Source organism: Nansenia antarctica, assembly GCF_963989245.1.
Source record: "Nansenia antarctica genome assembly, chromosome: 11".
Classification (NCBI taxonomy): Eukaryota; Metazoa; Chordata; class Actinopteri; order Argentiniformes; family Microstomatidae; genus Nansenia; species Nansenia antarctica.
Window position 1 is genome coordinate 3,062,692 of NC_137681.1, and position 12,257 is coordinate 3,074,948.

The following is a 12,257-nucleotide window of genomic DNA, read 5'->3' on the forward strand; positions in this document are numbered from 1 at the left end:
AAAGTGTCACAGTTTGCAGGCTTGAAATGTACATGTTTGTGCCTCAGCACTACACCTGATTTTTTCAGTCCAGCAGCTGCCATCAATCCGTCCAGACTGTCCAGGGCCCAGAACCTAGGTCTTTGCTGTGTTCAGGGCCTGGACGGCCCTGTGGTAGAAGCTGTTCTTCAGTCTTGAGTGGGGCAGATAAACCAGACGACAGCAGGGACAAATGGAAGACAGCTCGCTCACAGTTTCTTGGAAATGTATGGGGTACCTACATACATACAAGCAGTATAGGTCACTTTGCACCAAGAACATGGGTGTTTCCATGGTAACGGACAGTACAGGACACAGCATATTGATTTTGACTCCCTCCCTCCCTCCTTCTCCTCTCGCTGTGTGCGAAGGCTGGCCTGCGTTGAGACAACCAGGTGTACATGACACCTGTCTCAGGAGGTGGAGCCTCGTTTAATGATCACACGGTTGTCAGATCGGCGGTTCGAGCCCCGGGCTGGCCACATGTCGAAGTGTCCTTGGGCAAGACACTGAACCCCAAATTGCTCCCAGTGAGCGGGCCGGCGCCTTGCATGGTAGCTTGCCGCCATTGGTGTGTGAATGTGTGTGTGTGTGAATGGGTGAATGAGAGGCCGTTGTACAGCGCTTTGGATAAAGGCATAGCTATATAAGTACAGTCCGTTTACATGACATGTCTTTCCCCTCTTCTTCTCCTCTTCTTTTCCTCTTCTCCTCTTCTTTTCCTCTTCCTCAGGAAACAAGTCTCAGGACAGCGGGATCGCTGAGATGGAGGAGCTGCCCGTCCCCCAGGACATCAAGATCAGCAACATCACCTGCGACTCCTTCAAGATCTGCTGGGACATGGACCAACGCGCCAAGGAGCGTATCACACACTACTTCATCGACCTCAACAAGAAAGAGAACAAGAACTCCAACAAGTTCAAACACAAGGTAGCTGACTTCTTAAGGCTTAACACTAGAGCAGCCGTGCCTTTTTTACCTACTAAAAGAGCCGCCTCGGGGGTCAAATAGGGGTCAAAAGACCCCCTCTTTACAATGCTCAAGCTGCTATTTACTCACAACGACCACTAGTTGGCCGCTTGTAAATTAGCCTACTCAGAAAACGGCAAAATATCTTTATATTAGCTTATCCTGATGTGATTTTGAAAATGTGAGGATACTGGGTGGTAGAACGCACATATCTAGGAAAAGTCATGAAAGGAGGGTCCTGAAATTTGATCGAGTGCAAAGATATAACATTTTTCTTTACCCACAGCGGTCAAATGATGGCTGTTCTAGTGTTAAGCTATGAACCTGCCATTGAGTTTCATTTATTAGCACCCAGCATCACAAACAGGAACAAGCTGTAATGAAACACTGCAAGGAAAGGTCAGAGAATGTCACAGGGAAATGAATTGAGTCCCTCTGTCCTCTACGCCTCTACGCATCAGAGATTAAATATGTGACATATTCTAATGCTTTGGTCCTCATGTCGGACGGCTCTTTTAGTAGGTAAAAAAGGCACGGCTGTTCTAGTGTTAATGAAGCTCAATGGCAGGTTCATAGCCTAGCGTTGGTTAACTCAGCGACTCAGCCCATTGGATGCAGTCAGCACTGCTATCAGATTAGATTAGATTTATTGTCCCCAGGGGGAAATTCATTTTCACACCACTGCACAGTACACATATATACATACAACATTTGCAGACACACACAGACACACACACACACACACACACACACACACACACACACACACACACACAGAGGCGGCTATGCTCTCCTGGACATTCTCCACTATTTTAGCATTAACCCAACACATAGATTTCCCTACCCACAGAAAAGGACACACACTGGACCTGGACCAGCACAGACCTCACTATCTCTGACCGTCTGGCCATCCCCCTGGACATAGACATCCCCACCCCCCCCATGACAAACAGAAACGCACCATAACAATTCCTGGAACCTCAAGTCCATTAACCCCTCCTCCTTCTTCTCCTCCATCCTGGCTGACTCCATCTCTGAGTCCGCCCTCACTCCAGGAACCCACCCCCCCCCCCCCTCCCCTCCCCACTGAACTGGTCAACATTTACAACGATGCACTTTCCTCCTTTCCTCCTTGACCAGGGTTTCTCCCACCAAAAGCAAACCTGTCTCCTTCACTCACTCATTATGCCCTCGAGTAATAGGTCAAAAGCCTCACATGGACATTCCACACACAAATGGAACACTAAAATGGAACAATGGCCTCTAGCTCACAACATGGAACATCACCCTCATTATCTCTCCCGTCGCCCGTGTCTCTTTCAGGACGTCCCCACTAAGCTGGTGGCCAAGGCGGTCCCCCTCCCCATGACGGTGCGGGGCCACTGGTTCCTGAGCCCGCGGACAGAGTACACCGTGGCCGTGCAGACGGCCTCCAAACAGACCGACGGAGACTACGCCGTCTCCCCCTGGAGCGAGATCATAGAGTTCTGCACTGCTGGTGAGAAGAGAGAGGGGGAGGGAGGGGGGAGAGAGGGGGGGGGGGGGTGGGAGGGAGAGAGGGGAGGGGAGAGGGGGGGGGCGGTGGGAGAGAGAGAGAGAGAGGGGGAGGGAGGGTGGGAGAGAGAGAGGGGGGGAGGGTGGGAGGGGGAGGGTGGGAGAGAGAGGGGGGAGGGAGGGGGGAGGGTGGGAGAGAGAGAGGGAGGGTGGGAGTGAGAGAGGGGGAGGGTGGGAGGGATAGAGAGAGAGGGGGAGGGTGGGAGGGATAGAGAGAGGGGGGAGGGTGGGAGTCAGAGAGAGAGAAGGGGGGAGGGGAGAGGGAGAGATAGAAAGCGACAGAGAGGATAGGAGTGAGAGAGATGGGGGGTAGGGGTAGTGTTGAGAGGGAGAGGGAGGAGTGAGAGATAGAAAGCGAGAGAGGATAGCAGTGAGAGAGATGGGGGGGTAGGGTTGAGAGGGAGAGGGAGAGAGGGAGAGAAGAGAGAGCAAGACAGAGAGAGAGAGAGAGAGAGAGAGAGAGAGAGAGAGGGAGGGAGGAGACAAAGAGTGAGAGAGACAGACACAGAGAGAGAGACAGAGAGGGAGAGAGACAGACACAGAGAAAGAGAGAGAGAGAGGGTGAGAGACAGAGAGAGGGTGAGAGACAGATTGCTGCAGGGTGAGAATGTAATAGAGAGGATTGAAATGGCACCTGTCAGACAGAGGACAGAGACAAGTGACAGAGAGATGTGGAGAAGCAGAACAGAAATAGAAAGGTCACAGAGACAGACTGTCACAAACCCCCAGGGGTCACAGACAGGAAGTGGTGATGCCCTCAGCTGTGTGAGACACATTTTCAATCCACTGTTTGTCAAAAAGTGCAACAAGTATTGTAGCTAACGTCATAGTTATATAAGAGATTTAGCTTTATTATAGTTATATAAAGTTATATTTACTGCATTTAGTTTTTCTGGTACTTGTATTCTGCAATGACAATAAAGTTGAATCTAATCTAATCGAATAGGCCTATACGTCAGACATCAGGCAAGGAGCTGTTCCTGACCATGTGACTAACTAACTCGGGCCCGACATGTTTCCTGATCAGTTCACGTGGTCAAGAGACACTCCCTACACAGATTTTGTTTGTTGTTTTATTATGAATGTATTCATCTTTTTCGTCTTCTTCTGTTCTTTCACTAGACTACTCCTCAGTGCATCTCACACAGCTGCTGCAGAAAGCTGAGGTGATCGCCGGGAGGATGTTGAGATTTTCCGTCTTCTACCGCAACCAGCAGAAAGAGTACTTCGACCAAGCAAGGTATGTACGCTAGTCTCTTTTCCTCCTCTTAAAGAGACAACAGTTCTAAATTATACATATTATTATCTTAATGGTAAGATAATGAGAGGGCAGCTAATGGAGCTATTGTAATGGCTCTCTCTCTTGGCCCAGACTGCTCAACCACAAACAGGCTAATGTGTGCACTCAGCCTGCCCGAAAATAACTGCAATGTGATACAATATTTATAGTATTATGTCAGAGAGAACATTCTAGACTTCCAAGTTGTCTGGCATCATGTCTTATTTACAAGGTGAAGTACAAGGTGAAGAGAGGAGGGTAGAAGTAGAGTGAGGATGCTTCAGTCTCAGGATGAGAGGGAGCGTTTTCATTATCTGTTCAAGGATGAGGATGATTTATATACACTGACAGTGTGAATGCTAACACTAGAACAGCCATGAGAGAACATTCTAGACCTCAACGTTGTCTGGAATCATGTCTTATTTACAAGGTGAAGTACCCGCCGTATCGGTGGCTCGGAGGGAGGGGAAGAGAGGAGGGGAGGAGAGGAGGGTAGAAAGAGAGGAGGGGAAGAGAGGAGGGGAGGAGAGGAGGGGAGGAGAGGAGGGTAGAAAGAGAGGAGGGGAAGAGAGGAGGGGAAGAGAGGAGGGGAAGAGAGGAGGGGAGGAGAGGAGGGGAAGAGAGGAGGGGAAGAGAGGAGGGGAAGAGAGGAGGGGAAGAGAGGAGGGGAGGAGAGGAGGGGAGGAGAGTAGAAAGAGAGGAGGGGAAGAGAGGAGGTGAAGAGAGGAGGGGAGGAGAGGAGGGGAAGAGAGGAGGGGAGGAGAGGAGGGGAGGAGAGGAGGGGAAGAGAGGAGGAGAGGAGAGGAGGAGAGGAGAGGAGGGGAAGAGAGGAGGGGAAGAGAGGAGGGGAGGAGAGGAGGGGAGGAGAGGAGGGGAAGAGAGGAGGGTAGGAGAGGAGGGTAGGAGAGGAGGGTAGAAAGAGAGGAGGGGAAGAGAGGAGGGGAAGAGAGGAGGAGAGGAGAGGAGGGGAAGAGAGGAGGGGAGGAGAGGAGGGGAAGAGAGGAGGGGAAGAGAGGAGGGGAAGAGAGGAGGGGAGGAGAGGAGGGGAGGAGAGGAGGGGAGGAGAGGAGGGTAGAAAGAGAGGAGGGGAAGAGAGGAGGGGAAGAGAGGAGGGTAGAAAGAGAGGAGGGGAAGAGAGGAGGGGAAGAGAGGAGGGGAGGAGAGGAGGGGAGGAGAGGAGGGGAGGAGAGGAGGGTAGAAAGAGAGGAGGGGAGGAGAGGAGGGGAAGAGAGGAGGGGAGGAGAGGAGGGGAGGGGAAGAGAGGAGGGTAGAAAGAGAGGAGGGGAGTAGAGGAGGGGAGGAGAGGAGGGGAAGAGAGGAGGGTAGAAAGAGAGGAGGGGAAGAGAGGAGGGGAAGAGAGGAGGGGAGGAGAGGAGGGGAGGAGAGGAGGGTAGAAAGAGAGGAGGGGAAGAGAGGAGGGTAGAGGAGAGGAGAGGAGGGTAGAAGCAGAGTGTACATTCTACCACCCCAGTATCCTTACATTTTCTAAATCACATCAGGATAAGCTAGTATAAAGCTATTTTGCAGTTTTTCTGTGTAGGAAGCAGGCTAATTTACAAGCGGCCAACTAGTGGTCGTTGTGTGCAAATAGCAGCTTGAGCATTGTAAAGAGGGGTTCATTTGAAACAGGCTCTTAGACAGTTTTTCTCCCGCTGATGCAGACATCAGCTAAATCGTCTATCCCTTAAGATAGGGGGTGTTACTTAGGGGAGCGAGATGGAGCTAAAGAGATTAGATGAACTGTTGTTCGAGTACCGCCATAGAGTAAAATACATACCTTAACAAGACATAAGTCTAACTTATGCCTTAGACAGCCAATTAAAAGCTACTTTACTCCAAATGTTGCAATTGGGTATTTCGTTTTTGAATGCCACATTATAAAGTCTGCACTTTAAAGGAATTAAATTAATTTGAGCCCCCCCATTGTGACTGTGTGGAGCCAATTTAGTCTGCAAAGGCTAACGTAACAAAGACTGCAACGTTTTAGATGTATGTCTCCTATCTTGAGCTTCAAATAGTTTGAAGCTATTCTCATTTCGACTGCTGCTAATTACACTCCGGCATTGTTGACAGTTACAGGCAATGTGGGTAATGCCATTTGTCAGTGATGGAAACATTAGTGGGATTTGTGTCAGCTGCTGGTTCTTGGCACTGAATAATATATGAGTCATAATCTACTGGCTGAAGATACTGTATATCTGCATACTGTGTTTGGTATGATTACGATGTTGGCAGTACAGTTACGTGGGGTAGGTGAAGGACTTTCCAGCATTAGTCAGACGCATTCTTAACAGAAATGACCAGGGGGGTATTCCATCAATGTCACTTAAAGGAAAATCCAGGCTTATTTTGAGCGAGACTTATCGAAAAATAAGCCTGGATTTTCTTCCTTTAGCGACAGTGATGGAATACCCCCCTAGGGTCTAAATGTGAACGTTTGAGCGTTTGAGCGTTTGAGCGTTCCTTGAGTGCCAGATGAGTGGGGGTTTGACTTCTGGGACAGAGCCGTTCTGTGTCAGGTAGACTCAACCAAGCATAGCGAAGCATTACATTCCAACTTTTTCAAATACAAGGTGTGAGTCCTAATGTGCCCCCCCCTGTGGAACAGGAGTCGTCATCATGTCGACATCACTGCCCAGTAAACAAAGAGTCCAAAAGACGTCCTCAGGGAAGCCGGAATGTGGGGTTCAGATGACGTCTTTCTAGGACGTCCGTCCAGATGATGTCTTTAGGACATCTCATGGACTACGTCCTAAAGACGTCATCTGGACGTCCTAGAAAGGGTTAGGGTTAGGGTTAGGGCGTGCATGCTGCTCGATTGATCGATTAACATGTGTGTAAAAAGCCCCTCTTGTGGTTCCAGAGAGGCCCAGGACAACAGGATGCTCCCCTCCATCAAGGACAACAGCGGCAGCCACGGCTCGCCCATCAGCGGCAAGCTGGAGGGCGTCTACTTCTGCTGCAACACGGAGTTCAACACGGGCAAGCCCCCGCAGGACTCCCCCTACGGACGCCACCGCTTCCAGATCCCGGCAGAGACCCTCTTCAACCCCAGGACCAACCTCTACTTCGGGGACTTCTACTGCATGTACACGGCCTACCACTACGTGATCCTGGTGCTGGCTCCGGAAGGTTCCGCCGGAGACGACTTCTGCAAGCAGAGGTTACCGGCGCTCGACATCACCGACAACCCGTTCCTGACCTGTACATCCACCCCCGAGGGGGAGGGGGCGGGGGAAGGGGCGGGGCAGCTGGTGTTCCACCACGCCCAGGACGTCATCCTAGAGGTCATCTACACCGACCCGGTGGACCTGGCGCTGGGCGTAGTGGACGAGATCCGAGGCCACCAGCTCATGAGCCTCTCCACGGTCAACGCCAAGAAGGACCCCAGCTGTAAGACCTGCAACATCAGCGTGGGACGCTAAAGCTAACGGGGCTAGCGGTTAGCAAGCTAACTGGCTAATGCGCTAAAGCCCTCCCTCCCTCCCTCCTCCCATCCCAATCCCATCCCCCAGCCCCCCCCCCCCCCTGCCCCTTCCCAGTAAACAAAGGGTCTAAAAGACGTCCTCAGGGAAGCCGGAATGTGGGTTCAGATGACGTCTTTCTAGGACGTCCAGATGACGTCTTTAGGACATCTTATGAATGGCCTAAAGACGTCATCTGAACGTCCTAGAAAGACGTTATCTGAACCCACATTCCAGCTTCCCTGAGGACGTCTTTTGGACTCTTTGTTTACTGGGTTACCTGTCTCTCTCTTTGCCTCTAGAAAAAAGCCTACTACACAGACTGTTTGACCTTTTTAATGTTCCATCCTGCGTCTCGCTAGAGTCCTCTGCAGCATGTGTTCACAGCTTTCTACCAAACAGTCTTTCTTTGACCAGCTCTTTCCCCCCTTAAACTACTACTTAGACTTGTTGTCCTCCCCTATTTTTCTATATCTTTGGGTTTGGGAGGGAGGGGGCGGGTTTCCATGTGGTCCCTGCCAATCTAACGATGACGACACTGCTTCTTTAACCCTATTGGCTGTGAGCTTCTAACGGACGTTTGTCTCCTAATAGAGCTACCGATGTAACGTTTTGCCAAAGGTAACAAAAAAAAATACTGATCAAGCTGCTATAGACGGGCGATGGTAACAGCTTCAACAATGAATTTGTATTCATTTTTATCTTGTAATTCAAGACAGTTACTAGATAAATCAAAACAGCATGGTAGGTTGCACCTGCGGCATGTATTTGATATCAACATCTTTGATATCATCACATTTACCTTGTTGTCTGCAGTGGTCCATGTTATTTATTCTTATTAACAAAAAACATAATACTGTTATTGATCATAATAAACGTGACAAAAAAGTAGATAGAAAAATATGTATTTTTACTGTTGTATAGAAAATGAACGAACCAGAGTTGCACAATACGAGGAGTTTGATCATAGCAAGGAGGGGGAGATACGATTTAGAACAATTATTCTCAAGGAAAATAAAGAAGCATAGAAGAGAGCAAAAGGAATGTGCACTTAAGCTACCACATTCAACAGCTTGGGTGTATGTCAGAGGATGTGCATGATAGATGTGCACTGGGACATAGATAATATGATCTCACAGTTAACCACACCTGATTGTAGAACAGTTCAACAATATATCTTGGTTGACATGCAGAGGCAGAGGAACACGATTGTAATAGTTGATTGCAGTAGGAGTCAGGAGTCTGAAGGTGATTGTGGAAACTTGAGCAGAATTGCACACAGCGAGAGTCCTTTTAGTTGTTTTGAAAGGCGTCTATTATTCACATTTCGCCATTCAAAGTGACACATCGGAGAGACAAAAACATTTTCCACGCAAACAAGTTTCACTAAGCTGTGAGCTATCAAAAAGTAGACCTTTCCCCACAACTTTAAGATTACAGTGTAGAAAAGCTACAAAATGCACTGGGTATATTATAGGTTTCCCTTATAAGTTTTGGGAAAGTTATGAAATACTCATAACTCATTACGTGAGATGGTCATTTATTGAAGCTGTTTCATTTGACCTACTGTAGAACTGATGTCTCGTGTAATCCTTCTGACCCTTACACACACGGTACGAAAATTGGATATGAAAGGTGCACTTGAATCCATGCAGTATTTTCTGGTTCTTCTCAATTTCATTCAGTCAAACAAAATGTTCCTCATTTCATCATTATGAAGTATTATGTACTGTATGTACTACATGTATACGTTAATTTCTGTGACTGTCAATATCTTTACGTTAGTGGGAGAGGGGGGGAGGTTATGTTGCTTTTTGCATATGTTGTTAGTCAAAGTACTGGGTGTATTAAATCCACACTAGTCTTAACTCTAGGATTAATGCCGGGTATTTCCATACTGTACTGTACGGTCTCCGTGTCTTTGACTCTTGAGTAGCGAGGCCAATTACATGCAGATGTTCTGTTTCCACCACAAATATGTAGTCATACCAGTAATTATTCCAGAATTACAAATCTAGCAAAAATCTAAAACAAAGTTGAAGAAAATTGCATATGATTTAGGCTGTTGGCTAAAAAAAACATCCTTTTGAAAATAAAGTGCCATAGATCATTGAGAGAGTTGAATATATTCTTTCTTTTTTCTTTCGTACTGAACCAACAGTTAGATTGGACACTATCCAGAGGTTCCTGAATGAAGTGTCTATTGTATTGTATGTCTCCATAGAGGACTACATCACATCATGTTGCATCTTTGTCACAGATAGCAAAAAGGACCTTGTTTACAAGGACCGATCTAAAAAAATTACCATTATGTTCCGTCAACCCCAAAGTGATTGATATTAAAGTGCATCGCAGTGTTAGAATGGCACGAACATGTCCGAGATATATATATATATATATATATATATATATATAAAACATCCTTTTTTGGTCCCAAATCCCAAGTCCAGAGTCAATTCTCAATTCTGAGGGGAAACGTTAAACAAGAGTCTTTCTCTCAGATGGTCTTAGTTCATGTTTCCTGTTTGCTGAGGAAGACCTCCAGGAGGCGGAGCTTGACCTTGAGGTTCTTGTACTCCTGGTACTCTTCAGCCATGGGGGTCCGGTCGTCTTTCAGGGCGGCCCTTTGTGTAGATTAAGGGAAATGTTAAAACACACACAGACAGACACATACTGTATTACAGTGAGATGATCAAAATGTCAAACATGGATTTAAACCCTTGTGTTGCCTTATCAAAATAGTTTTGTACATCGGTGGATATGAAAAATAGCGCAAAAATGTATTTGATTTTCATTCATCAATGTATTTGCTAATATATTGTTGTATATATGTATGTTTTTTGTTTCCTGGTCTGTTACTTTGTGTTGCGCTGAGTAAGTGTGTGCATTGTAGAGCTCCTTGTACCATTATTGCTGACTAAGCTGATTTCTTTTGTGTTTTTTTTGTCGTTTTATTTCGTTCTTTTCATGTTAAGAAGCCAAACATGACATAACAGTTCATTAAAACATGTTGAAACACCTGAGGCCTGTGTTCTGAGACTCTTACCTTCCCGTCTGGTTTAAGAACTGCTCCTCGAACTCTCTCAGGGCTTTGCGGCGCCTCTTCTTCTCTGCTCGTGTCTCACGAAGGCAGTCGAGCAACTCAGACCTGCGATGGGTGAACATGGAAACGACGACATGTATTGATTGATTCATTCATTAATTTGGGTAAAAAGTACAGACAGTCCATCCCAGAAGATAGCACGTAAAAGCACTGAAACACTTGTCTCCAACGTGGTCCTCGTTGGTAGACCAAAACAACCAAGACAAGAACATACAAAAAACAACACACCAAGAAACATACAAAGAGCATACAATATACCAGAACATACAAGATACAGTAGTAGTATCTTGTATCTTAAGTATGTACTGTATATCCTGTGAGCTAAATGTATTCACTAGACATACATGTGGCTATTTATGCATCAGTTTGCAAAACGTATTATCAGTGCTGAGTGAGAACGCCTTCCTCTCTCTGCTATTGACTAGAGGTCAGAATAGTTATTGAAAAGTGCTATACAAACAAAATATAAATGGTAAATGGACTGCACTTATATAGCGCCTTTATCCAAAGCGCTTTACAACGGCCTCTCATTCACCCATTGACACACACATTCACACACCAATGGCGGCCCGCTCACTGGGAGCAATTTGGGGTTCAGTGTCTTGCCCAAGGACACTTCGACATGTGGCCAGCCGGGGCTCGAACCACCGATCTGGGAGTGTTTACCTGGAGGCCTCGTGGAGGGGGGGTGGGTAGGGGGGGGTGTTTACCTGGAGGCCTCATGGAGGTTGGACATGGTCACGGCGGGCAGCCGGACCATCTTCACCTCGTCCAGCGGCGACACGAAGGCGGCGGAGTCGCTGTCTCTGTCACTGTCCTCCAATGAGACGGGCCGGGGGGCGGGGCCTCCGCAGGGAGGGGGCGGGGGGCGGGTCAGGTTCTGGACGTAATCTTCATCTGAACCCTCCTCTTCCTCCTGCAATGCAAGCACACTTAATTAGATATTACAGAGACAGTCTCTCCCTGGAGTAATTTAGGGCTAACTGCCTTACTGGAGAGGGCACACTCGTGGTGGTGTTCCCAGCTAGGATTTGAACTCATTATCCACGAGGCCACCACTAGCCTATATTTAGAGTTGTCCAAAAAATTTAAAAGACAAGAAATTGGATTGAGTGTCATAACTGCAGATCTGACCTATGCACTGACTGGGTCTTCCCAGACACTTAGTTTTGACTGCTGCTACCACAGCTTTTGTTGGGCTCCTGTACTTCAAACAACAAAGCCACTTACAATGTTGTTTTATTCTCTCAAACAGCCTAAAACCTCCTCTTCAGACAGGTGATAGACCTTACAGTGTCCTGAAAGGCGGTTACGGAATACGGTTTTCCCACAAATGTTTTTATTTTTTATTTTTTTATGTTGCCTGCTCCCACGGCTACAATTGTATGGCTATATTCACACATTTTACATCTACACGTTCTGTGACTCTCACTGTCACTAAAAATATCATCGTATTAGAGGTTTTTTTAAATATAGTTTTTCATTCTGGGCCGTTTGATTCAGAGCTAGCAAGACAGAAAAACAGTGTGTTGTCGTGGCAACGACCAACTGTCACACTGTCAAAAGATGTGTTGTTGGACTAAACTACTAAAGTTGTCTTTTCTTTTGTTCTTGTCTCACAAAATTGGAATGCAAAAAATGTTCACACAATCTGTTTTAATGAAAACTGGTCTATATTTAATCTGTCACCACTGAGCAAATGTCTAAGCAACTCATAGATATGAGACAGTCATAATCATTGCACTGCATTCAGTCTTTATACACAACTCTGAACTCTTAGATAGTATAGAAATGTTTGAAAAAAGTATGGTTTAGTGAAATAGTAAAGGATGGCAAAGGTAATTTCACATACAGCGTATCAGTAATCAAT

The 12,257-nt window shown here is 47.0% G+C and overlaps 2 protein-coding genes across 2 annotated transcripts in view; one reads left to right on the forward strand and one right to left on the reverse strand.

The window, feature by feature from the left end:
• The window catches only part of phyhiplb (phytanoyl-CoA 2-hydroxylase interacting protein-like b), a gene marked incomplete at both ends in the record, with an annotated part of 32,328 nt that extends 25,083 nt beyond the window's left edge, over positions 1 to 7,245 (forward strand). Inside the window, 4 exons of the mRNA XM_080541571.1 lie at positions 752 to 948; positions 2,311 to 2,485; positions 3,664 to 3,781; positions 6,684 to 7,245. Coding sequence (XP_080397697.1) covers positions 752 to 948; positions 2,311 to 2,485; positions 3,664 to 3,781; positions 6,684 to 7,245 — 1,052 coding nt within the window. The remainder of the gene's footprint in view (positions 1 to 751; positions 949 to 2,310; positions 2,486 to 3,663; positions 3,782 to 6,683) is intronic.
• A 1,837-nt stretch (positions 7,246 to 9,082) lies between these two features.
• The window catches only part of fam13c (family with sequence similarity 13 member C), a gene marked incomplete at its 5' end in the record, with an annotated part of 12,461 nt that continues 9,286 nt past the window's right edge, over positions 9,083 to 12,257 (reverse strand). The window contains 3 exons of the mRNA XM_080541884.1: positions 9,083 to 9,908; positions 10,331 to 10,432; positions 11,098 to 11,303. Coding sequence (XP_080398010.1) covers positions 9,797 to 9,908; positions 10,331 to 10,432; positions 11,098 to 11,303 — 420 coding nt within the window. The 3' untranslated portion in view covers positions 9,083 to 9,796. The remainder of the gene's footprint in view (positions 9,909 to 10,330; positions 10,433 to 11,097; positions 11,304 to 12,257) is intronic.